This window comes from Cololabis saira, chromosome 4 (genome assembly GCF_033807715.1).
Source record: "Cololabis saira isolate AMF1-May2022 chromosome 4, fColSai1.1, whole genome shotgun sequence".
In the NCBI taxonomy this organism is placed as follows: domain Eukaryota; kingdom Metazoa; phylum Chordata; class Actinopteri; order Beloniformes; family Belonidae; genus Cololabis; species Cololabis saira.
In genome coordinates, this window is record NC_084590.1 from 31,567,077 (window position 1) to 31,589,693 (window position 22,617).

The 22,617-nt window shown below is 39.6% G+C and overlaps 4 protein-coding genes across 5 annotated transcripts in view; 1 reads left to right on the forward strand and 3 right to left on the reverse strand.

Annotated features, from left to right (window-relative positions):
- itpkcb (inositol-trisphosphate 3-kinase Cb) overlaps nt 1-2,133 on the reverse strand; it is a 22,386-nt gene extending 20,253 nt beyond the window's left edge. Inside the window, exon 1 of the mRNA XM_061719430.1 lies at nt 1,960-2,133. The gene's annotated coding sequence lies outside the window, so the exon portion shown is untranslated. The remainder of the gene's footprint in view (nt 1-1,959) is intronic.
- A 1,132-nt stretch (nt 2,134-3,265) lies between these two features.
- Nucleotides 3,266-15,922, forward strand: gfm1 (G elongation factor, mitochondrial 1). Its single transcript, XM_061719429.1, has 18 exons — nt 3,266-3,441; nt 3,530-3,682; nt 4,441-4,573; nt 4,808-5,012; nt 5,740-5,856; nt 6,033-6,183; nt 6,633-6,787; nt 6,906-6,990; nt 7,102-7,239; nt 7,612-7,713; nt 7,825-7,881; nt 7,978-8,115; nt 9,491-9,573; nt 14,199-14,361; nt 14,456-14,600; nt 14,813-14,973; nt 15,094-15,147; nt 15,554-15,922. The coding sequence occupies exons 1-18, from the start codon at nt 3,367-3,369 to the stop codon at nt 15,683-15,685; spliced, it is 2,247 nt and encodes a 748-aa protein (XP_061575413.1). The 5' UTR covers nt 3,266-3,366; the 3' UTR covers nt 15,686-15,922.
- Nucleotides 9,644-16,403, reverse strand: lxn (latexin). The gene is made up of 7 exons (XM_061719437.1): nt 16,186-16,403; nt 12,308-12,484; nt 12,156-12,218; nt 11,483-11,660; nt 11,179-11,315; nt 11,007-11,069; nt 9,644-9,931 (listed from the first exon to the last, which is right to left on the reverse strand). Exons 1-7 carry the CDS (start codon nt 16,324-16,326, stop codon nt 9,815-9,817), a joined length of 876 nt encoding a protein of 291 aa, XP_061575421.1. The 5' UTR covers nt 16,327-16,403; the 3' UTR covers nt 9,644-9,814.
- A 902-nt stretch (nt 16,404-17,305) lies between these two features.
- neu4 (sialidase 4) lies at nt 17,306-22,086 on the reverse strand. Of its 2 annotated transcripts, none has more exons than XM_061719431.1 (4): nt 21,846-22,086; nt 20,786-20,941; nt 19,457-19,712; nt 17,306-18,531 (listed from the first exon to the last, which is right to left on the reverse strand). In XM_061719431.1, exons 1-4 carry the CDS (start codon nt 21,984-21,986, stop codon nt 17,513-17,515), a joined length of 1,572 nt encoding a protein of 523 aa, XP_061575415.1. In that variant the 5' UTR covers nt 21,987-22,086; the 3' UTR covers nt 17,306-17,512. The 2 variants fall into 2 exon arrangements, with proteins under 2 accessions (XP_061575415.1, XP_061575416.1); XM_061719432.1 differs by having other exon boundaries at nt 17,330-18,531; nt 20,786-21,020; nt 21,846-21,989.
- Nucleotides 22,087-22,617: the final 531 nt, after the last annotated feature.

The following is a 22,617-nucleotide window of genomic DNA, read 5'->3' on the forward strand; positions in this document are numbered from 1 at the left end:
ACAAAGATTAAAAAGAAAAAAGCTAAATCCAAAAGCTGAACGGGAAAAAAAATCCCCATCACTCCACTGAAGCAGGTTTCATTTTCAAAATGGTTTCTATTGCTATAAAGTGCAAAGGACATATGAGCAACACAAGAGTCCTATTTAAAGATCTACTGGATGAAACTGGAGGGTGCATGGAGCAATGCTGGTAGATTTTTCCTTTTTGTAACAAAAGTGACTAATGCAGGTCGCCAGAGGAATCAGAGTGATTAAGGTTCGCTGTCATCTCACTGCTGTGTTCACCGTCTCACGAAGAATGACAATCAGATCTGTCCTACTAATAAATCCTGGGTTATTTATGTTTTGGGTGTGTGGTTTTAAATCAGTTTGGGCTTAGGACTGGAAAATTACTAGCATTTAGCCAACTGCAAAACTTGTATGATGGCCTGAATTAAAAAGTTTTTATTTTACCTAACATTCAGACTATCATACAAGTGATTAAATAATTTCTGGTGGTTTACCAGATTTACGCATGTATGAGGCCAAACTATTTTGGAAACCTGTTACCACTTTGTTTTGGTTGAACTGTCTGGTCATATGATTTTAAGTGATGAAATGCCTCTTTGTTTAGATATCATCTACATTAAAAGTGTATTGAGCTCAGCAACATTATATAGTGTTTAACACACATATTGTTTCACTGAAAATAAAAACAGCTTTGATGTTTGTTCCTAATAGTTAAATGAAATTCTTGAATCAACATACTACTTGTTATTTTGGAGCACTATACATTTCAAACCTAAACTATGATACAGTGACTTTCTACCTATTAAAAAGGTACAGTTCATGGCATCATGGTACAGCTTCAGTGTGTTTTGTGTTAGGGTCAGTAAATTGAGGAGTTGCAAAATGCTAGACAGCACTGCAGTCATCCTGCTACCAGGAAGAAAACTCAGAACGGAAATGAGACAGGAACTGCAACAATGGAAACAACAGCTCATCATGAACCACAGAAAAATACACTCAGTCAATCTGCATTTGTCTATAATTATCAAACTCATAAATAGGCTCACCTGACTCACACATATGAAGGAATTTACATTCTTAAGGTTTGCATATATGACTGACAAGTACAGCTTCATTTATGAGTGTGAGGAATATTTTCATTTTTACTTGCCTTAGTCCAGGGCAACGCAAACACCTTAATTATTCAGCATTCTTCTCATTTTTTAGTCTTAAATCACATGTACTGTGATATTTTTTTTTTACCCTTCCTTCCCTCAAGGAGAAGAGCACTTTCCAGGCTGAGGGAGACATGGCATCGTTAAGCGTTTTATCTCTTTTCTCCTCAAGTTTCACTTAACACGTTTGTTTAAAGCAGTTGCATCCCCTGAGTGGTCCTCGTGCAGAAGTTGTATTGCTCATCACATTTCCATCAAAACAGTGGCACAAATGACTGAATACATGCCACCTGACAAGCAGCCCATCATGCACTCATCCACACCCAACTCCAATGTGACACATACTTTATGATACTTTGTGGGAAGTTGATTATTTCAAAACAAACCTTATGAAAAACAATAAAAACGAAATATAAGATGTCAGAACAGTAAAAGGAAGTTCTTTCAAACAACCACTATAGTACAATATCAACGCTTATCTCTTCAGAAGTCATCTGTTTATTAAATTAGAAGGCTGCAATCGAAAATGCAGTCACTTCTTATGGTGAAAATGTTTATTTAGTGAGATATTTATTTAAATACTAATTTTGGGAGGAAAATAAATAAAATCGCTTGAAGATTTTTTATTGATTCTTGGGGAAATATTTTAATCTAGACTTTAACCAGCCATCTTTTTTTTTTAAGTGTCAGATTGTATAATAAAACATTAACAATCGAAAGTAAGCTGTCAGTGATCTTGAGCTCAAGGAAAGCTATAGTTGTTACACACAGAAGAGAAATGTAAATCCAAACCTACCGTACAGATCTTCTCCACCTCGTGTGTCTGTGAAGCAGCTGTTGTGAAACGCTGGCAGTAAGGTGGAGGATTAACTTTCACAGCAGAGTGAGTTGAGGTGGTTTGTCTGTGGCTTCTCTGTGCAGTTTATGTGTAGTAACAGCATGTGGTTGGAAAAGAAAAAGAGGAAACGTTCAGCAAAACGGGGGCAGGTCTGACTAAAGTTCAGGTCCTACAGGTTACTTCGAGCGACACCTGAAATAACCTGAAATGGTTTCAATTACTAAAAAAAAACTAATTTACAACGTTTACAACGCAACCCTTGTGATAAATACAAGTGATAGCCTATAAATGTACTGAAACAAAGTATATTTTAACACGATGATAAAATATATAGTACGAAGTTGGCGACAATTTCTAAAAGCGATCCGTGGGCCACACGATAGTTCCTCACGGTGCTGCATTCATTAAAATTCCGAAATATCGGTTTTGGACACTTTAAAAACTTTCCTTTGTTTTTTTTTTTTTTTGTTTTGCTTTGCTTTTTGTTGCTTTTGCTTTTTTTCTGTTTTGGAAGTTTATACCACTGATTATGGTGGCACACAAATACAAGTGTGAATTTGAAAATATAACCCAAGAAAAAAAAAAAAATTATTTTTAAATATGTAATAATTAGAACTCTGTCATTGTGTAAGCTATATTTAAAATGCTTTTTAAATTTGTATTTATTTCAACAAATACATTTTTAAAGTGGAAATCCATGAATTACTCATGTCAGATTAGGCTTTTGTGAAAATGGTAAGAATTTACAGGCCTAATAGGCGCAATGGGCACGGGATAACAAAGGGAAAGGTGTAGGGCCAACTATGACACACTTTGAAGTGACAACATCGTTCCTTTGAAAGATTTGGTCAGAAGCAACATTCTTAAAGTGAATTAAAATAGATTATATTGAACTAATTGCTATTAGACTGAGTATTTGGGCGTCTTATTAACTTAGTTTTCAATAGCCACGATCACCCCAACAAATTCCTTAAAACTTCTTTCCGATTCTGATTCTGAATACATTGGACGCTTTATTTATTTAACCACCTCCTAAATATGTCTGATAGCATTTGAAAGCAGCACCTGATTTCGGTCCATTTTTGGTGCAAAAAAAAAAAAACAATTACAACAACTGTTCTTGAACCTTTCTTTTTTTTTATTTTTTGTACAGGTCTTAATTCAATAATCAACCACATCACTGTCAAACTGCTGCGATTGAGAATAATCTCACGCGTTAGACATTTTTGCACCAGTGGTGTTTCCGTAGTGCGGAAGTTGTGTTTCACAACCAGCACCAGGGTCCCGGCGTGACATTCAGCGGAGTTTAGGGTCGCGTTTAAGCAGGAATACATCTCCCCCGGGGTCTCCTCAGCTGCTGTCAGAATGAGACTATTAAAAGCGGGTCTGTGTCTGACAAAAACGCAACTGTTGGCACCAGGGAGCGTCACGGTTAAAAAGGTAACATTAGCGTGTGTAAGTGCACTGACCTCTCGGGTTCATCTCGGGTTCATCTCCGATGACCAGAGCTGCTGTGTTTGTGTTTCAGGTGCTCATCAACAGCTGCCGGACCTGCTCCTCCGGCATCTTCCCCAACGAGACGATCCGTAACATCGGGATCTCTGCTCACATCGACTCCGGGAAGACCACCCTGACCGAGAGGATCCTCTACTACACCGGCAGGATCGCAGAAATACACGAGGTGAGTGTGGGTGAACTGAGCCTCTTCATTCATCGATTACTTGTTTGTTCTGGGGTTGTTGACAAGAAATCAATCAGGCAGCTGCAGCTGATCCAGAAGCTGCCGCCAGAGTGCTTACAAACACCAGGAAACTGGACCATATTACACCGGTCATGAAATCACTGCACTGGCTTCTAGTGAGTCAAAGGATAGAGTTTAAAATCTTACTGCTGGTCTACAAAGACCTGAATGGTCTTGGACCAAAATACATGCTTGATCTGTTAGTTCCTATGAAGCTCCCAGACCCCTGAGGTTCATCTGGATCTGGTTTGTTGTGTGTCCCAAGAACCAGAACCAAGCAAGGTGAGGCAGCGTTCAGTTATTCTGCTCCTCACCGGTGGAACAAACTTCCTGTAGACCTGAGGTCTGCTCAAACTGTCAGCTCCTATAAATCAGGATAAAAACATTACTGTTTACTGAAGCGTACTCTTAAATTTAATACTTACCTGCTGTACTATACTGCCCTTATTTTTTAACAACTTGTGCTTTTTATTATTTTACTTCTTTTATTATCATCTTATTCATAATTTTATTCAATCTTATTTGTTATTTACTGTCTAATTATGTCTTGCCGCTTTTAATGTCAATGTAAAGCACTTTGAATTACCTTGTGTTGAATTGTGCTATATAAATAAACTTGCCTTGCCTTGTTGGTTTTTTTTCGTCCAATGAGCTGCAATTTTCTTCTGTAAGCTGTTTCCTTCCCCTATGTTGTGCAGGTGAAGGGGAAGGATGGGGTTGGAGCCACTATGGACTCCATGGAGCTGGAGAGACAGAGAGGCATCACCATCCAGTCAGCTGCTACATACACCATGTGGAGGAACCATAACATCAACATCATCGACACACCAGGTACTGAAGCTGTGGCTCAAGGGGATGGTATTGGTGGTCTCCTTGCCAAGTACAGATTTATTTCTCACGTTTAGTTGATAACTAGGAAGTATTCATGCAACTGAACCAAATGTGACGTAGTATTACTTCACTGTTCTGGACACAGAGATAGTTTTTCGAACAGCTTTTGGTTTGCATCTTGTGCACGACCTGGAGCTGCGTGTCTGATGTGACTAACCCCTTCATATTTTACAGGTCACGTGGACTTTACCATTGAGGTGGAGCGGGCGCTGCGTGTGCTGGATGGAGCCGTGCTGGTTCTGTGTGCAGTTGGAGGCGTCCAGTGTCAGACCATGACCGTAAACAGACAAATGAAACGCTACAACGTACCCTTCCTCACCTTCATAAACAAGTTGGACCGAATGGGAGCCAACCCCAACCGAGCCCTGCTGCAGATGAGGTACCGTTTACTAACCATCATAAAGGGTGCTGGTAAGATGCACATAGAGCTGAGGCTGAGTGTGTCTGAAGGATGCTTTTGTAACTCCCTGCTTGAAGAGATTACTCACATCATCCCCTGCACTGTCCATAACTTGTACTCATCTTCTGTTTTTGGGGCTCAAAACCTCTTCAGGCAAAATTCCTACGGACAAACGGCAGAATGAAAACTGCCAGACTGGAACAGATCTGTATCTTGGATGTTCTGTGAACACAGCCAGGGGGGTTATAAACTCCTAAAACAGTAGATTGTCCTCCAGCTGGAAGGCTACTAGATTGACCCTGACCACTTGCATGTGTTGAAGGTTCCTTGAGTTTGACAATAAACACAATATGTTGATTGAAATATGGCTGTAGAAACTAAGCTATGTACTGATTAAGGACATATTGCAAGTGTGTCAAAACGTTGCAATATAAAAGCAAACAGTTTACCATTTAAAAATCACTGTTTATTCTCTGTTATATCACAATGAAAATCCCAAATATGGTTGCTGAATACATTGTAATCTGTGTATTTTACAGTTCTCGTTACATGATTCATGCATCCTCTTCGAATTTTTAATACACTACGTTGTATACATGTATAGATTAGAGCATAGATTCAGATTTGTTGGTTTGATATGAATTTTGTATGACTAAAGGTTTGTCTTGTTCTTCAATTAAGTTAGTTAATCTCACTTTTATTTTAGATCCAAACTGAACCACAATGCAGCATTTGTAAACATGTCCATGGGCCTGGAGGGGAACATACGTGGCATCATTGACCTTGTAGAAGAGAGGAGCATGTATTTTGAAGGGCCATTTGGGTAAGAAACCATCTGTATACTCCAGTTGATTTTATCTGCACTGAAACAAAACTCTCACTAACATACAATAGGCTGTTTATAGAAGACTTGAAATATCAACAGGTGCAGTTTGTTTCCAGATCTGCAAAATGTCAATTTAATCAAGCATTATATATTTTTTATTGCTCTTCCCGCAGTCAAAATGTCCAATATGGGGAGATTCCCCCCGAATTTCGTGCAGAAGCTACAGACCGCAGGCAGGAGCTGGTGGAGTGTGTGGCTAACGCTGATGAAACCTTGGGGGAGATGTTCCTGGAGGAGAAAATTCCAACCAATGATGACCTGAAGGTCTGCACATCCAAAGAGAAATGGCATTATGCAAAATAAGAGAGATATCATAAGACCCACGTTAGCAAAAAGAATGCAGACATCAACAAATTACATACAAATGCAAAGTAAATCTGCAGTTGAAAATGATGTTATTTGTTCATTCTTAGACCAAATGACTAGAAAATGTGTATTTTGGCACACAAACTATTATTACAAACTATGCTAGACTAATAGTTGAGAGGTTTAATTTTAAACCACAAAGGTAATACGCCTCATGTTTGTACTTGAGTTTAAGACACCCACAGTTTCTTTCAGCACCATGTGTGTCCGCACCAAATCGAACAGGTGTTTATAATTCGTCGTGCAATTCAGTTTTGACCTGCAACTCTAACTTGGGATCTGAATGATCATTCTTGAAAAAAGAGAGATTATTTGTCTCAATGCCTTTTCACGTTTCCCTCTTTCAGGCTGCGATCCGCAGAGCCACCGTGCAGCGTCTCTTTACGCCGGTGCTGGTGGGCACGGCCTTGAAGAACAAGGGTGTCCAGCCGCTGCTGAATGCCGTCCTGGAGTACCTGCCAAACCCCAGTGAAGTCAAAAACTATGCCATCCAAAATGATGAGTGAGTATTTAGGCACATTGTCAGTTTGTTAAAGTTGATTTCAATTAATATATTATGTTTTTTTCTCGTGCGTGAAATAACATGCACTAATGTCAGAGAGTTTTTCTACCGTTAACAGAGAGTCCACTGAAACCTCAAAGATTGAAATGGACCCTACAAGAGATTCTTCAAACCCCTATGTTGGCTTGGCCTTCAAACTAGAGGTTCGTTACTTATAAAAGGTTATTTTTGTCTTCATTTTTTTTTTTCACCCTTTCATGCAACAGATTAATCTAAGTCATGCTTTGTTTCCTGTGGTTGTTTTGCAACAACAGGCCGGGAAGTTTGGTCAGCTGACGTATGTGCGAGTGTATCAGGGATGTCTAAAGAAGGGAGAATACATCTACAACACTCGCACAGGCAAAAAAATCAGAGTCCAGAGGCTTGTGCGTCTGCACGCTGATCAGATGGAGGTGAGGACAAACCCAATCTATGTCAAAATGTTGTCCAGGTTGACAGCTTACCAACGTGGACAGCTGCAGCTTGCAGTTCTACCAACAGAAGAGCATGACTGGTCAGAATAGCGACGTTCCTCTTCTGGCTTTAGTGAAGTGTGTGGATAACAACCACATCTGTTGTCACACCAAAATAACATGTGTCCGTTAGTCTTGCATCAAGGGAGGGGATGAAGCTTTGAAATTTTAAATTACATTATTGAAAGCCAGAGAATGAAGGTCCTTGTCACAGTTATGTATTTGTCTGATTTAACCCCCCCTCCCCCATTCTGCAAGTCTCACCACTCTTAACAAAAGGCCTTAAGTTTATCCTTTCTGTGACTTTTTAAGGATGTGGATGAGGTTTATTCTGGAGATATCTGCGCTTTGTTTGGGATTGACTGTGCGAGTGGAGACACTTTTACATCTAAGACGAACGCCAACATCTCCATGGTGAGTTGCCCCGGCTGACAGAGGAGGAGTGAAAGAGCATGAACCCTGCTCGTTGTTTCTTAGTCTGTAAAAGCTGCATCTTTGGTTCATTTACACATTTTGGTCCCACAGGAGTCCATTCACGTCCCAGAGCCTGTCATTTCCATGTCCATGAAGCCAGCTAACAAGGTAAAACATTTTAATTAGTGCTTGTTTAAAACACAAAAATCTGCTTTAGAAGCATCTCCTTGCTTTTTCTTATTATCTTGTTTTGCCTTCAACTAGAATGACATGGATAAGTTCTCCAAAGGCATCAACCGTTTTACCAGAGAGGATCCCACCTTTAGAGTGTATTATGACACTGAGAGCAAAGAGACCATCATCTCAGGCATGGGCGAGCTGCATCTTGAGATCTACTCTCAGGTATGATGCGCAGACAGTACTCAACTCTGTACAGGTGTACTACATGTTTTTGTTACAGCTTGTATCGGTTTATCTTGAAACAACACGTCTAACATGGGTTTGTCAATGGTAAGAGCTAGCAGTGCTGTTACTTAAAAAACCTACATGTCAGCTTATACATACAGTAGGTTATATTAAAGTACATCAGTTATTTCTTTGGAAAACAAAAAATGAGATATTTTATCTGACGATGATGATGATGATGATGCAGCAGTATCACTAACAAGCTGCAGAGCGGGGAAGGGGAAGTGAGAGAACGCGGGCCTGGACATATCCTGGCGTATTCTGTAGCAGGAATGATGGAGCAGGATGAGAAAACGTGGCTTACCGTATTTATCCCGGTACATGGTCGTGTGACGTCGGTCACAGATTTACTGATCCAGAAATGGACAGAACGCATACCGCTTTTGTTTTACCAAGAGGAAATATATGAAGAAGTTAAACACCTATTAAAAAAAGAAAGCAATACAAGCTGCCTTTAATACGATTAGAGTCTACCTGGCATATACAAAATAGACAAAAAATAAATGTGTGGTGGTCCAATATTGGCAACATTTAAAAGATAATTTATAAAATAACCCCATACTGTGGGTGAGATCAGATTGAAGTTGTTAAGAAATAAAAACTACTATAAACCTTTTAAACATCAGTTCTAAGATGTCAGTGATTTGATTTGTTGTTTCCCTGTCATAGTTTTGTACCATCTTGCGTATGTTGTTAATTACATGCAGAAGTAACAGATGTCACTTGAGGATTATCTTTCTCAAAAGTATTCATGAGGAGACACCAAAGCTTCCAAGCTGTCATGAAATCCCCACAAATTCAGCTACTTCTCATCACTTAGCAAGTGCAATAGCAGTTCAAGAGAAATATAATAATAATAATAATAATAATAATACATCTTTATTGTCCACCGGGGTGGAAATTCATCTTTGGCTCACCAAGATACATACAGATATAAGTCGGCAGTTGATCAAATTGATGACGGCAAACAAAAGTCAGCTTTCAGAAAAACCATTAATGCTCTAATTATAGCCATATATATTGATTATTATGAAGAATTAAAATGTATCTGCATAATGCAGGCTAGTGAAAATGAGGTATCAAAGTAAATTGTGAATAACTGTTTACATTTATATTTAACCACAGTTACAGCTGACAGAGCAGCAGGATTAAGAAATCCTGGTTATTAGACTAGTCTCAACTAGATGGGCAGAATAGAAGTTATTCCCACGTTGACTTATCCACCCCTGCTTTTGTGCAACTGACTCTGACAACATTGTGTAAACAATTGAGAAACTTTAAAGCTGCAACATGTTCTGGTCTGTTGCTTCAGAGGATGGAGAGAGAATACAACTGTCCCTGCGTGATGGGGAAACCCAAAGTGGCTTTCAGAGAGACGGTCACCAGCGCTGTACCGTAAGTCCACACGCACACGTACACGCACCAACTTAAGACACTTATTAGATCGAATAAACAGTAAACCAGAGGCAGTTAAACATTTATTGGGTATAAGCTGGATCCTTTGGCATGTCGAAGTTTGTGCTGCAAGAATCAGCGGAAAATCTTGCTTTAGTTCTTACAGCATCTCTCCAAAAACATTCACGATGCAACAGCTGAGTACAAGATGTTGTAATGGTAGTGTGATGATGCCGGCACTTTAAAGTGTGTTTTGAGGTTTTTCACAACGTTGGCAGTTTGGAAGCTGCTCCATCTGCAGCACTTTTACGCCCCCTGCAGGAGACCAGGTGAAGAGCAGCTTCCAGTGAAGGATTTCCTGCAACAGAATGAGACGATCTCGGCTTAAAGTCAAATATTTAAATCGTAAAACTGTACCTATAATCTGTTGCATGACCGTTTTGTGCCCCCCCTCCCCCCACACACATGCTACCAGAGCTGAGATGATCCCTAGATAGATAAATAGGACATTTTGAAAAGGAATATATCGATGGATAGCCTATCTAGATACTATTTCTTACGACGGAGTATTAGGGCCAAACTAAGAAAAAAAAAGAAGGAAATTACGAAAATAAAGTCATAATAATATGAGAATAAAGTCGTAATATTACGAGAATAAAATCGTAATATTAAATATATTATAAATATATAAATATAACTTCACAAGATGCTCAATATTCAACATTTTAACACACTCTTCCTGTTAGAGTTCTCATAAATTAACACTTTATTTTTGTAATATTATGACTTTATTCTCATAAATTGCGACTTTATTCTCGTAATGTTACGACTTTATTCTCGTAATGTTACGACTTTATTCTCGTAATGTTACGACTTTATTCTCGTAATGTTACGACTTTATTCTCGTAATGTTACGACTTTATTCTCGTAATGTGACGACTTTATTCTCGTAATGTGACGACTTTATTCTCGTAATATGACGACTTTATTCTCGTAATATGACGACTTTATTCTCGTAATATGACGACTTTATTCTCGTAATATTACGACTTTATTCTCGTAAAATGACGACTTTATTCTCGTAATATTACGACTTTATTCTCATAATATGACGACTTTATTCTCATATTACTTTATTTAATGTTACGAGTTTATTCTCGTAATGTTACGACTTTATCCTCATAATATTACGACTTTATTCTCGCAACATTATGACTTTATTCTCGTAATTTCCTATTTTTTTTTGTCATAGTTTGGCCCTAATACTCTACTAATTTCTTGATAATGCTTTTCAAAAATTTCTAAATCAACAAGAACATTATAACTGGCATTAGCCACTCATACACATATTTTTTCATATGTTTCTATGTTTTTTTGGTCAACATGGAAATAATTAAAAACTTTTATTAAGACCTTTCACAATCATCGCTTACCTGAGACACCATGTCATGCAATAGTGTGTGACAGTCAAACTTCAGCTGGTCATCTTCAGTTGGCTGCAGCAGATGAGGCAAAATGAAAAAATATATACACAGATGCCAAGGAACTGTTGCATAAACATAAACTAACCCAACTTATATATCAACGACAAGGCAAATGGTCTACCTGCTGTGTGATGTTGGCCACCTGGGCCATATTGTACAGAGTGCTTTCTGTGGATTCCTTCAGCATGACGAAGCTGGAGGCCACTGTACCGAGGTGCCAGAAAGGCTCCATGTCAGGCTCAATGTGGCCATGGCTATCTAGAGGAAATGTACACAGACGTTGATTACGTCACATACTTGCAATATAGGTAATAAAATGTACTGTGCGATAATAACCACTGTGTTGATATACAAAAACAAAAACCTTGACATTATACAATGTTCTGGGGAGTCACAATCTGCACCAGGGGTGCTATTTTACATACCAGGCAAATTGTGTGCTGACAGCAGGCTTTGGTTCAACTTGTACTTTTGGAATAAGGCTTCCTCTTCAACTGCAGTGCTCTTTTTAAGGAGCTCCTCAAGGGAGGAGGCCTGGACCTGAGGTGAGAGGGACTTCTCTCCCAGTGGAAAGAAAACCTCCGCAGAGCACTTCTGGGTTGCCTGGATGAGTTAAAAGACAGATTTAAGAAATAAAGCACCTAAAAAGAAAAGCAATTTAGATGGATGGATGGATGGATGCATGGATGGCAGTAGACATGGAAAAGGCGTTGCCTAGGTGTTACCATGGCAACCATTGAGTAAAGGTTGCACCACACAGTTAATCATTCAGACAACGTGAGCTTGTCCGTCTCAGTCGTGCCTGGTTAGACCTGTTCAGTCTAAAAATGATTTCAACTATAAATAATAATTGTACTTGCAATAATCTCATAAATACTGTGAGAACACAATGCAATTTATTTTTTTATGTTTTAGGTGGATGAAGCAAATTAATCAGATAATTCAAGCTCCAAAGGGAAATGGCAAATGCTTTCAAATCATAGTTATTTTACAATTGGAAACAGTTGATAAATTGTAGCTGTAAGTTTTATTTTCTGCGATTCTGTAAATAAACAAAAAAAACCCACCACAAAGTAATCAAGATGAATAAAGTCTTACGTTGTTAATGATCTCATGCACGGAGACCTCCAACTGATATCTCCTTCCTGAACCTTCCACATCCTGAAAGAGAAATGACAAGCGAGTCATAGTTGAGGTTTGAATCCCATCACAATTGTGAATGGAGACGAGTTACAGTCGGTGGTGAAGACCTCTGCGTTTCCGCTGTAGACTTTTTCTAGCCCAAACAGCTTGTATGGGGAGCCGTAGCGGGTGTTGAGGTAGTGTTGGACCACCTTTGCTGCCCTCTGAGCGGGGAAGTGAGTAGGGTTCAGCTCACCGGTTGCCATCACATCTTCCTCAAGCTCCTCCAGTGGTAATTCTTCTTTCTGTGAAAAGGTAGAACCATAAGGGTGACAACGAGAACAGAAGCAGGGATGGGCATCCATGCTATGAAGGACTTTGACCTTTAGGTGTCAGCCTCGTGCGGCCATTTGTAGATTAGACAAAACTACTTAGGAAAGTGTTATTTAGATACAAATTGAAGAGATACAAGTGGACAATAAGATAAACTGGGATTGTAATAAGATAATCTATTCTTGCCTTTGCTGCAGTGCTGAATGCTCAGGTGGTGGGAAGTTTACTCTGTTGCTAGAGTCTGCTGCTGCTCATGTAAATGGAAACATTACTTCCTACTTCCTTGGAGAGCAGGAAGCTTTTAGGTCTGCCCCCTTTTAAAGAAACAGAACACTCTTCTGCTCCTCTGTTTCCTCGCTGGTTAAAACCTTTACAAAGCTGATAATATCCGCATTTGGAAACACAAGCTGGTATTACTTTTTGGTAAAGTGCTTGGAAAATTAAAGGGGGCGGGGGGTTAAGATGATAAGCCCTTTCCTACATCAGTGTAAAAATAATGAGATAAAGTCTCCCAATTTAAAAATGTTCCAATATCTTTTTTTTTTCTTTCTGATACCTGGGCTTCGACGACCGATCCAATCTTTCTTCTTTTTTTTTTTTAAATTAACCTGTTTTTTTCTTTTACCATTAACTAAAGAATATCTATTAAATAAAGAAATGCAAAAATGAAGGTTAAAGCTACAAATAAGCAAAATAAAAAGCCATTTATAGTTTATCATTTGAACACATTGAGGGTCAGAATATCAGACGCAACTGAATATATGCACTTGTTTTAGCAGACGTAAAATATATAACCAGTCAGTCTCATGTCATTTTTGTTGAGAGCAGTGTCAGAGATGCATTTCCAACCTTACGAACTGTGCCATGTCTCCAGATGTTCAATGAAGCAGGAAAATTCAACATTTTCAATGACGAATGTGAATAGTCATCAAGGACAATGAAATCTACAGTTACGTCCATCATTGCTCTGGTTTCTGGCTTTCTTCTGGGAATTTCTCTCATTTCTGAAAATAATACTGCAGTTTGCCTTTCCCTTTCTTAGATTTGATAAACACACACTTCTCTGTTTGATGGCTCGTAAATGCTTAATAAAGTTGTTGTTTTTAGCAACATTCAAGCCTTGGATGATGAGCATGTCACAGTTTTCTAGGTGGGGGATTTCCATCATAAAATCAGTTTGAATTTCCAATATAATACTAATGCAACATCGCCAGCTCTATCCAACAGCTCACATGCCTCTGCTTCTCTGCCTGGAAAAGGAAAACAGGAAGTTGCAAGAGAGTACTGCACAAGCTTTCGCACTAGATTTTAGAGGAACCAAGAAGAATTGGGATTCTGTTTGTAAAAATGACAGTCGGTGCAAAGAAGTATTGTTAAAATTCACTAATGTGAAACCCTTACTTTCAGCAGTATTGATGAGTATTTCGGATTATAGTGTCGGGATAACTCCAGTTTGAGTGAAGGTCAAACATCCAAATTACATTGAGTGTAATAATATTCCCCTCACCTGCCTTTGTTAGATCTAAATGTATCACAGAAGGATGAAAAACCTTCAGCAAAGTCACTTCAGTGGTGTAATTTCGGTTACTAAGAGAACTTCTCAAAGATTTAACATCATCAGATTTACACCAGTTTGCTCCGGTGTCACGTTGTTTCAGGTTGTGGACCTTTTCTCTCTCTACGTAGGTTCGACTTCACCCATAAGAAGCAGAGTGGTGGGTCTGGGCAGTACGGGAAAGTTATTGGGGTCCTTGAGCCTCTTGAGCCGGAGCATTACACCAAGCTGGAGTTTGATGACCAGACTGTTGGAACCAACGTGCCAAAACAGCTTGTGCCAGCGGTAGAGAAGGCAAGTTTAAACATTCATTTTTCATTTACTGTCGTCAGTGTCCCCCCTCCCTTGGTTTTTAATTCATTTCCTGCTTCTTTCCATGATGCCATAGGGCTTCAGGGAGGCCTGTGAGAAGGGACCTTTGAGTGGACACAAGATCTCGGGTGTTAAATTCCTCCTGGAAGATGGAGGTCATCACATCGTCGACTCCAACGAGATCTCTTTCATCCGTGCAGGAGAGGGGGCTGTGAAACAAGGTTACTGGGTTACTCGTATCTCTTTTTGGCTCCTCATTCGGTGCCATACAATCTAATCTGTATGAATAAGAATAATATTGTCACAGTAGATAATATTTAAAGAACGGGATGTTGAAAACTGGATAGTTTTCATGGTCATTGTGGCACTCAATCGTAAGTGCAGTCTTGCATCAAGCTACCTTGAGCAAACGGTTTCATTTTTCTCTCCATAGCTATGGAAAAGGCCAACGCCGTCATCCTGGAGCCAATTATGTCTGTGGAAGTTGTTGCACCTGTGGAGTTTCAAGGAACAGTCATTGCTGGGGTGAATCGTCGCCATGGAGTCATCACAGGACAAGATGGAGCTGAGGGATACTTCACTTTGTATGCGGATGTGAGTCTGGCCTGCATGTTTGAACTACAGTGTGCATCTGCAGTCCTATTAAATATTCTGTCTTCCTTTCTTTGGTATAAGCATTTCATTTTTCTGAGTTCATCCCATTTCTTCCAACAGATTCCACTCAATGATATGTTTGGCTATTCTACAGAACTACGTTCCTGCACTGAAGTAAGTAGAAAAAGCTGAAGAATTTAGCCTCTTATAGTCGGATCTTGTTCATCATACAAGATTAAAAGTTTAAAAATGTGTGTTTGGCTTTATATCGTCCTTCCCTCCTATTTCCCAGTACTGTAAATGCTTTTAATATTTAATCCCAGAATCAATCCAACAAAAGATTCAGTTAAATGATTAAAGATAGAAATCAGGCAGAGTTTTGCATAGTTATATCTGCAGTCCTTCCAACATTTCAGCCTCCTCCAGTCTCTGCTACACATATCCTGTCGCTGATAGCTCTTTACTGAATGCAGATCACTCGAATGAAGGGAGGCGTCTGTGCAAATTACAGCTCTGCATAAGATTGTATGATCCTGCACACGATATGACAACATTTAAAACGGTGTGACTGTCTCTCCAGGGAAAAGGCGAGTACACCATGGATTACAGTAGATATCAGCCCTGCCTGCCAGCAACACAAGAAGATCTCATCCACAAATACTTAGAGGCCACAGGACAGCTGCCTGCTAAGAAAAACAAGTGGAAGAGCTAAAAAACTGTCCCTCCAATTGTTCATTGTTGGACTTTGACATCACAGCAGTCCTTCGTCGCTACAGATTTTCCACCAATCTTCAACAAGGACTCCAGAATAATGCTCAAATTTTTGGAGCTGAACAAAAATCTTTGACATTTTACTTTTCATTGCTGTTTTAAGTCCTTCCCTCATATCCGATCCTTTAGAAAAACATATTTATTACCTTCATTTTAGCACCATTTCACCTCAGAATGCGGCAAAAGAAGAAAGCTCAGTGTTTTACTTGAGCTTATGATGGACTTTTGTACTGTGTACAGAATGGTTATGATTTTGGAACAAATATGTATTCTTCGTTTAAAGTCCTTTCTTGTTCAGGGTGTTTGATAGCAAAAGTTCTTAATGCTTTAATGGTTGAAAAACATTATCATTGCACTTAAACACAGCTGATAAACTACGTAATAGAAAAAAAAAAGCAGTAAACATCATCATCAGGATCTACTGTATTCATTCCCTCTCACCTGTCCAGCTCCTTCTGCCGTGTCATTCACAACGCCGGGATGACCCGGGATGTCTGCTGAAGCAGTTTCAGGTCTGATCGTAGCAGCGAGACTCCCGCTCCCCATCAACGCAGCCAGAACAATGATGGTCCTTAAACCCATTTCAGTAAACTGAAAAGCAGAGACGCCAGAGAAAACACAAAAACAACTGAAAGAGAGCAGGCAGGGAAATCAACCCTGCTGTTTTTGAAGCGTTGCGTAATTAGGAAGAGGAGGAGGAGGGGGAAGCAGAGAAGAGATTGTCCAGATCCTCCAGTCTTCCTGTCAGAATTGTTTTTCTCCTCCTCCTTTAACTAAACAATCTGCTCCACTTTTATCTGGCTCTATTCCTCATATCTTCTCAAGTGAGTCACTGTTTCTTTTCAGGCTCTCGATGTTTCGACACCCTCATAAGAAGAAATAATGAGTTTAGAAGCAGGTATGTCTTAAGAAGTGCAGCTACAACAGGTGTTAGTGATCTGGGAGTTGGACGGCTGCAGCTTCGCCTCATCAACACTGAATTAGATTAAATGTAAAAACAAATCTGCTCAAGCCAACTATGCAACTGCAAATACCTCTGTGTTTTAGACTCCAGATTAATAAAACGATGAGGTCATAATTCGGCTTCTACACCTGAGGTTTCCCTCATAGTGTACTGCTATGTCGTGTGCATTTCTCAAACCCGAGGGTCTTTTTCTACTGTGCTCCTGTTTTAAATAAGTTGAGCAGCTGATGGTCTGCGCTGCAAAACTGAATGCTGGAACTGCTGTTTCTACCGGGCATCGTGGTGAGATCATATCTGTTGATGAGAGATGAAGACAGTTCTTTGGGATTCTTAAGATTTGCAGAAGAAATGGGGAGTGATCTAAAGTGTGGGTTTTGTGCAGCATTTTTTACTCTAACTCACGTAATGCAATCTTGTAACGATTCTTGTTTTCCACCTAAATAGGTTTGATGTGCTCTGCTTTCAATCCCTGTGATGGCTACAGTCTATTATTTTGATAAACATTTAAAGTAGAATTTAATTACTCAATCTTTTAGTCTAAGATACATTCACCAATTCCACCATGTGGAACCTTAAATAACTGGAGAACAATGCATTGGTTGGATAAACTTGCTTTTTTCTAAGAAATTCAAAGATAAACTTTGTAACTGAAATCCATTGAAGAAACCCCACAAAGCTTCAATACCCATCTTTCTTTTATTCTTCATTTGAACAGATCTTTTAACAAGAAGCAGCTACTGAGCGTTAACGGTAAACATTTATTAGAAGATGTTTATCTGTGTATCACAGGCTTGAAAACAACATTTAAGACAAAGAGCACATCTCCAACAGCTTGCTCTTCTTTCTTCTCTTCTTCACATGAGGGGCCTGTCGGACAGCTGGAGCACTTTGAACCTCACGTCTACACCTCCCACTTTCATTTCCTGGCCGGTTATTTCCCAGCTGTGCATCCTTGGGAAGATTATCAATGAGCTCGTACAGGGTGAAGATGCTGAAGCAGATTTCATCGTAGGCTGTTTTGGTCCCGCACTCGAACAGACAGGCGAAGGCCACGGCGGGGGGCGCTCCGGGGGAAGGTGGCAGCTCCAGGTAGGCCAGGTCAGAGTAGGCGCTGGGACCCTCGTAGATCACCCAGGGCCCACGCCAGCTGTCTGGATCACGGGGAAACAGGCTGAGGAACACGCCCAGATCTTTGCGTGCGGTGGACAACGTCGGGTGGGAATACACCACCCAGGTGGGGGTTAAAAAATCTGGAGGGGCACCAGGATGTGGTGACTTGAGGCTGATGGGAGTTTCTGCAGTGGAGCTGAAGGACTTGTTTGTTGACAATGATACATCGGTGTGGTCACTGTAGCTCGCGGATGATGTCCAGTGTCTGAAGTGGCATCTGAAGTGATTATTGGGACTGCGATGGAGATGTATTGGGGCAGGAAATCCAACAATGCTGCCATGACAACCATTCCGAGGCTCCACCAGCCGCTGCACCAGCTGCCCCTCCTGAAACATGGCTCCGTCGTCGAGGCTGAGGGCCTGCACCCTGTATCCCAGAGGGCTGCGTGCGTTACAGTACAACACGTTGGTTCCATCCTCCTCATCCACAGACACCATCTGACACTCCACGCTCTCTGGCGCTGGTATCGCCTCCCCAAAACGCCAGCTTCTCCCATGGGTGTCACTGTGAAAGCAGAAAGCACGAGGAGTGGTCTGGCAGAGCTGTCCGAAGCACTCTTTGCACTCGATGTGATAAGCATAAGCAGGGATGAGCAGACGACCTGACTTCAGCTGGATGCCGTGGCCCGGGCCGAGCGCAAACGTGGCCCACTCTGCCAGGAAAAAAAGGAGGGAAATTAATAAAACCACCATAAAAGTATATTCATTTACATTAACATGTTCTTTTTTCCAAGTGTGTGTTCAGATAAATTAAATAAATACATGTGCACTAACTATCTTATTTATTGTTCATTTTTAGCTGTTAAATTGGAGTTTTATCCTGTAATGTAGAAGTGCAATTTAATTTTACAAATTATAAAGTCAGGATTTTGTCCCATATATTTTACAATTAAATTGACAAAAGGGAATGTTTTATGTAAAGGATTTGGGGGGAAAAAACAGCTCAATAAAAGGAAGAAAATAGTCTAAAATGTACAAAAAAGTGCACTTTTTTGTTTTTGATTTATTTTCTTTTTCTTTTTTTTAGTTTGAATTAGTCTTTGATTTGAATATATATATATATATATATATATATATATATATATATATATATATATATATATATATAATGTGTGTATATGTTGTGTATGGGTATGTATATGTTTTTTTTTTTAATATATTTTGTATATTATTATGTGTATATAGAAGTGTGTGTGTGTGTGTATATATATATATATATATATATATATATATATATGAAAGAATATAAAAGGATATGTATGAAGGATATATATACCTTATTGGTCCTCCTTTTCTGTTTTTTCTGGATTAGTTTTGCTATTGTTTGTTGGTATGTAGGACAGGCATTAATATAAGCACTATGCTTCTGCCTGTGCCTTTTCAGTCACTATTTTATTTTGATAATGTTTGTGTTCAATGTTTGTTTGGTGAAGTGACTGAATAAAGAATTTCAATCAATCAAAAATAACAGACAAACAACACTAGAACAGATTTCCAGCTTTGCAATGTTCAGGATATATTCTGCTCCATTAGTTGTGCGAAGCTTTGAAATGGCAGAAGGGCCGGATGTTCCTTGACCTTTAATCGTGTCCCCAATGACCCTCTTAGTCAGGTCAGTGACTGGACTCCAGGTGTCGCCGCCGTCGGTGCTGAAGACGTAGCAGAGTCGGGTCACATTCTTCCCCGTCACCAGCTGGTAGGATTCTGATGTGTGGCCGAGAACGGCAATGAAGAACAGGAAGAGCGTACCTGTGAACTCATCGTACACGGGACACGGGTTCATGGACCGGTGGCCTGGCAGGAAAGCCGTGCCCAGAACACTGATGTCCTCCCACTGCGGCAGAGGTCAGATACGGTAGACGGTGGCAGAGCAGAGAAGAGACGTTAACATGGGAACAAGTGATTGCTTAAAAAACTAAAAATGTATGAGCAAGGGACAGAAGTCTTTAGCATCTATAAAATGTTTGAATGCATACTTCCTGAACAATTTGAACAAATGACAAAAAATGTCCTTTAAACATGGAGTCGTCAGCATTTACAGCTCACTTGTAAAATGTCTAATGTCAAGTATCACACAGATTCATTCATTTTCTTGCCACCAAAGGGTATTTGTACATAACTGGTGGGCTCATATCATTTAAACAAATCCTTTTAAGTGGTTTATTATTGTGGTCTTTTACAACTGTTTTGTGCTGCAATAACAATCATTGCCCATTTTACTACTGTATCCACTATTCTTTAATGTTTTTCTTTTTAAACTCATTACATTTGGACTGCATAGTAAAATAATGTAGTAAATCTTTTTTTTTCCTCCCCGAGAATATTTCCCCCAATAATTATGTCATTTGTGGTTGTAGTTACAAAAATATTAAATGCAGTTATTTTATTTCGTCCAAACATATGAAACCATGTTAAGGAGGGTATGTCTTTTGTGCTTACTTTTGTGCTTACTTTTATCCTTTTAAGATATACCCTGTTTTATTTTGGCGGGGATGTTTTTTTTCTTTTTCTAGCGACTGTGGGTGAAAAATTACCTTTTGAGTTACTCTGGTACATTTGCAGCAATGTGCTGAATAAAACAATAAATAAATAAAAGAATGAAAAGGTTTTTAAATGTTGAAATGTGTTGTTGGAGAAGCAAATGTTAGTAACATGGAGTGTGATTGTCGCCTGTGCCTCTCGTGTCCAAGACAAATTTCTCCTAAGGGAGACAATAAAGATTAATTTTATCTTATCTTATTTTAACATGTGATAGATATATATTTCTTCTTTTTCATTTTATGTGTTAGAATAGATTAGAAGCAGTTTAAACTTACGAATAAGTTCCAATGCAAGTTTAACTCAGATTTCTAACAAATAATCGGTTTTCGGGTTGTAATTGACACTATTGTACCCCAGGTCCCTGACCTCCACATAGTTCCTGTAGAAAGTGCCTTTCCTCATGACGAGGAGGTGAGCCTGAGAGTCAGAAGGGCTGAGTCTCTCCTCACAGAAGGCCAGAAAGGTCCTGAGGCGCGACAAGTAGAGCAAAGCCGGAACTCTGTACGTCACTCCATTCGGCTCCTTGCGGAAAAGCACAGATCTCGCTGGGAAATAGGGCGACCTCATGCTGCTGCTCGTGCTCAAGGTCGCTGTTGAGCGACTAAGAAGAATCAGAACCATCTTTAGAAGTCAACATACACTTTCCAGTTATTTTCTATGCACATCAGAAGACACGGTGCAAAGAACAAATGTTATGGTACATGTAGACAGAAGGACAAGAGATAAGAACTCACAACCATGATGTTTTCTCATTAACAGTAGAGTAAAACTGATGTCTACTGCGCTCACTCAGGTGAAGGAAACAGCTGTATCATTTAAAGCTTTAATAGCCAGTTTTCACCCTTGTTGATATCTTATTTCAGAACTAATGTGAATGATTTACTGTTTGCTATATGACATATAAAGAAAATCTCTTTAATTGGGGATCTAAATCTGCCAAAGAAAGTTATTTTACAAATCAAATCAAATTAAACAATCTCTGACAGACGATTCAGTCAAAGAGGAATTCATGTGTTACTGATATGAATTCTGTTAGCCAGATCAACCATGCCAGCATTGTTGATACACTTTCTTCCTCCTGCAACACCATTAAAATCACCAAACTTCACACTGATCAGAGCAACACAAGGAATCCAATACAGTAACTGTAGATACATCCCAGTTTCCTCACATCTCAGACCCTAAAACAGTCCAGAGCTCAATTTGAAGAAAAGCTACATCACTGATATCAACAGGAAGGGGTTGTGCAAGTGAGAGTCCACAGAAGAAAAACCTCAAACTGCTTCTAAGAACTTAAACATCATACTTAATCACACATCTATCTGCACATTTTAATACATTTCTGTAGAGCCACTTCCCATTTTGACTACATTATCACACATAAACTATCCAATAAACATGGCAATAGCGGAAAGAGAGTACTTACTGTCCTATAGCTCTGTGAGAACCACTTCTGCTTTGTGAGGGTGTACGGTCGCTGCCAGCACCTGACTGAGGGTTTGATAGTATAATGAGCCTGTGTTGAGTGGGTGTAGTTAGTGTATGCTGATGGGAACCTGAAAGCCATGGCCTCTCCTCTCTGTTCACTATTCAGTGCAGCAGTGTGGCATGCTGTTCACTGACCCAGAAATGGACACTCATCACATCTACAGCTTTGGATGAATCAGCGGAGAGCTGCCATTGTGGGAAAGAAGGTCAGGTGGGGGACATGCTGAACAAAGATGTGAGGGTCCGCTTCCTCAATGCTTCCCTTTGTCGTTTTCTGCAGGATGTGTGGCAAATGGCATGCATTTTCTCTGATTTCAAAGTGCACTACTTCTTCAACTGGCTTGTATCAGATTTGATCTTTTACAGAACAAATTTTATATCTAAAATCATGGCATCGTCACCGGTCTGTGCACACTAATTTTCTAACAGTTGGCAACAGTTGTATTTTGTTTATTTATTTTCCTATTTCATAACTGATGTGCAGTAACACACCAAACAGTGTGTACACTCAATTTCCTTAGATAATTAAAAACTGTCAAACCCTGAGGGCACACATTCCACCCTGGATTTAGCCTCATAGGCGACATTTCACGACTTCCACGGGCTAGTAGGTCGGAAAGAGACAAAAACCGTCATAATCTTATTCCTTTAACTTGAATGTACATATATATTATTTAAGAGTTTTTGTACATGAGAAATACACGATTTTT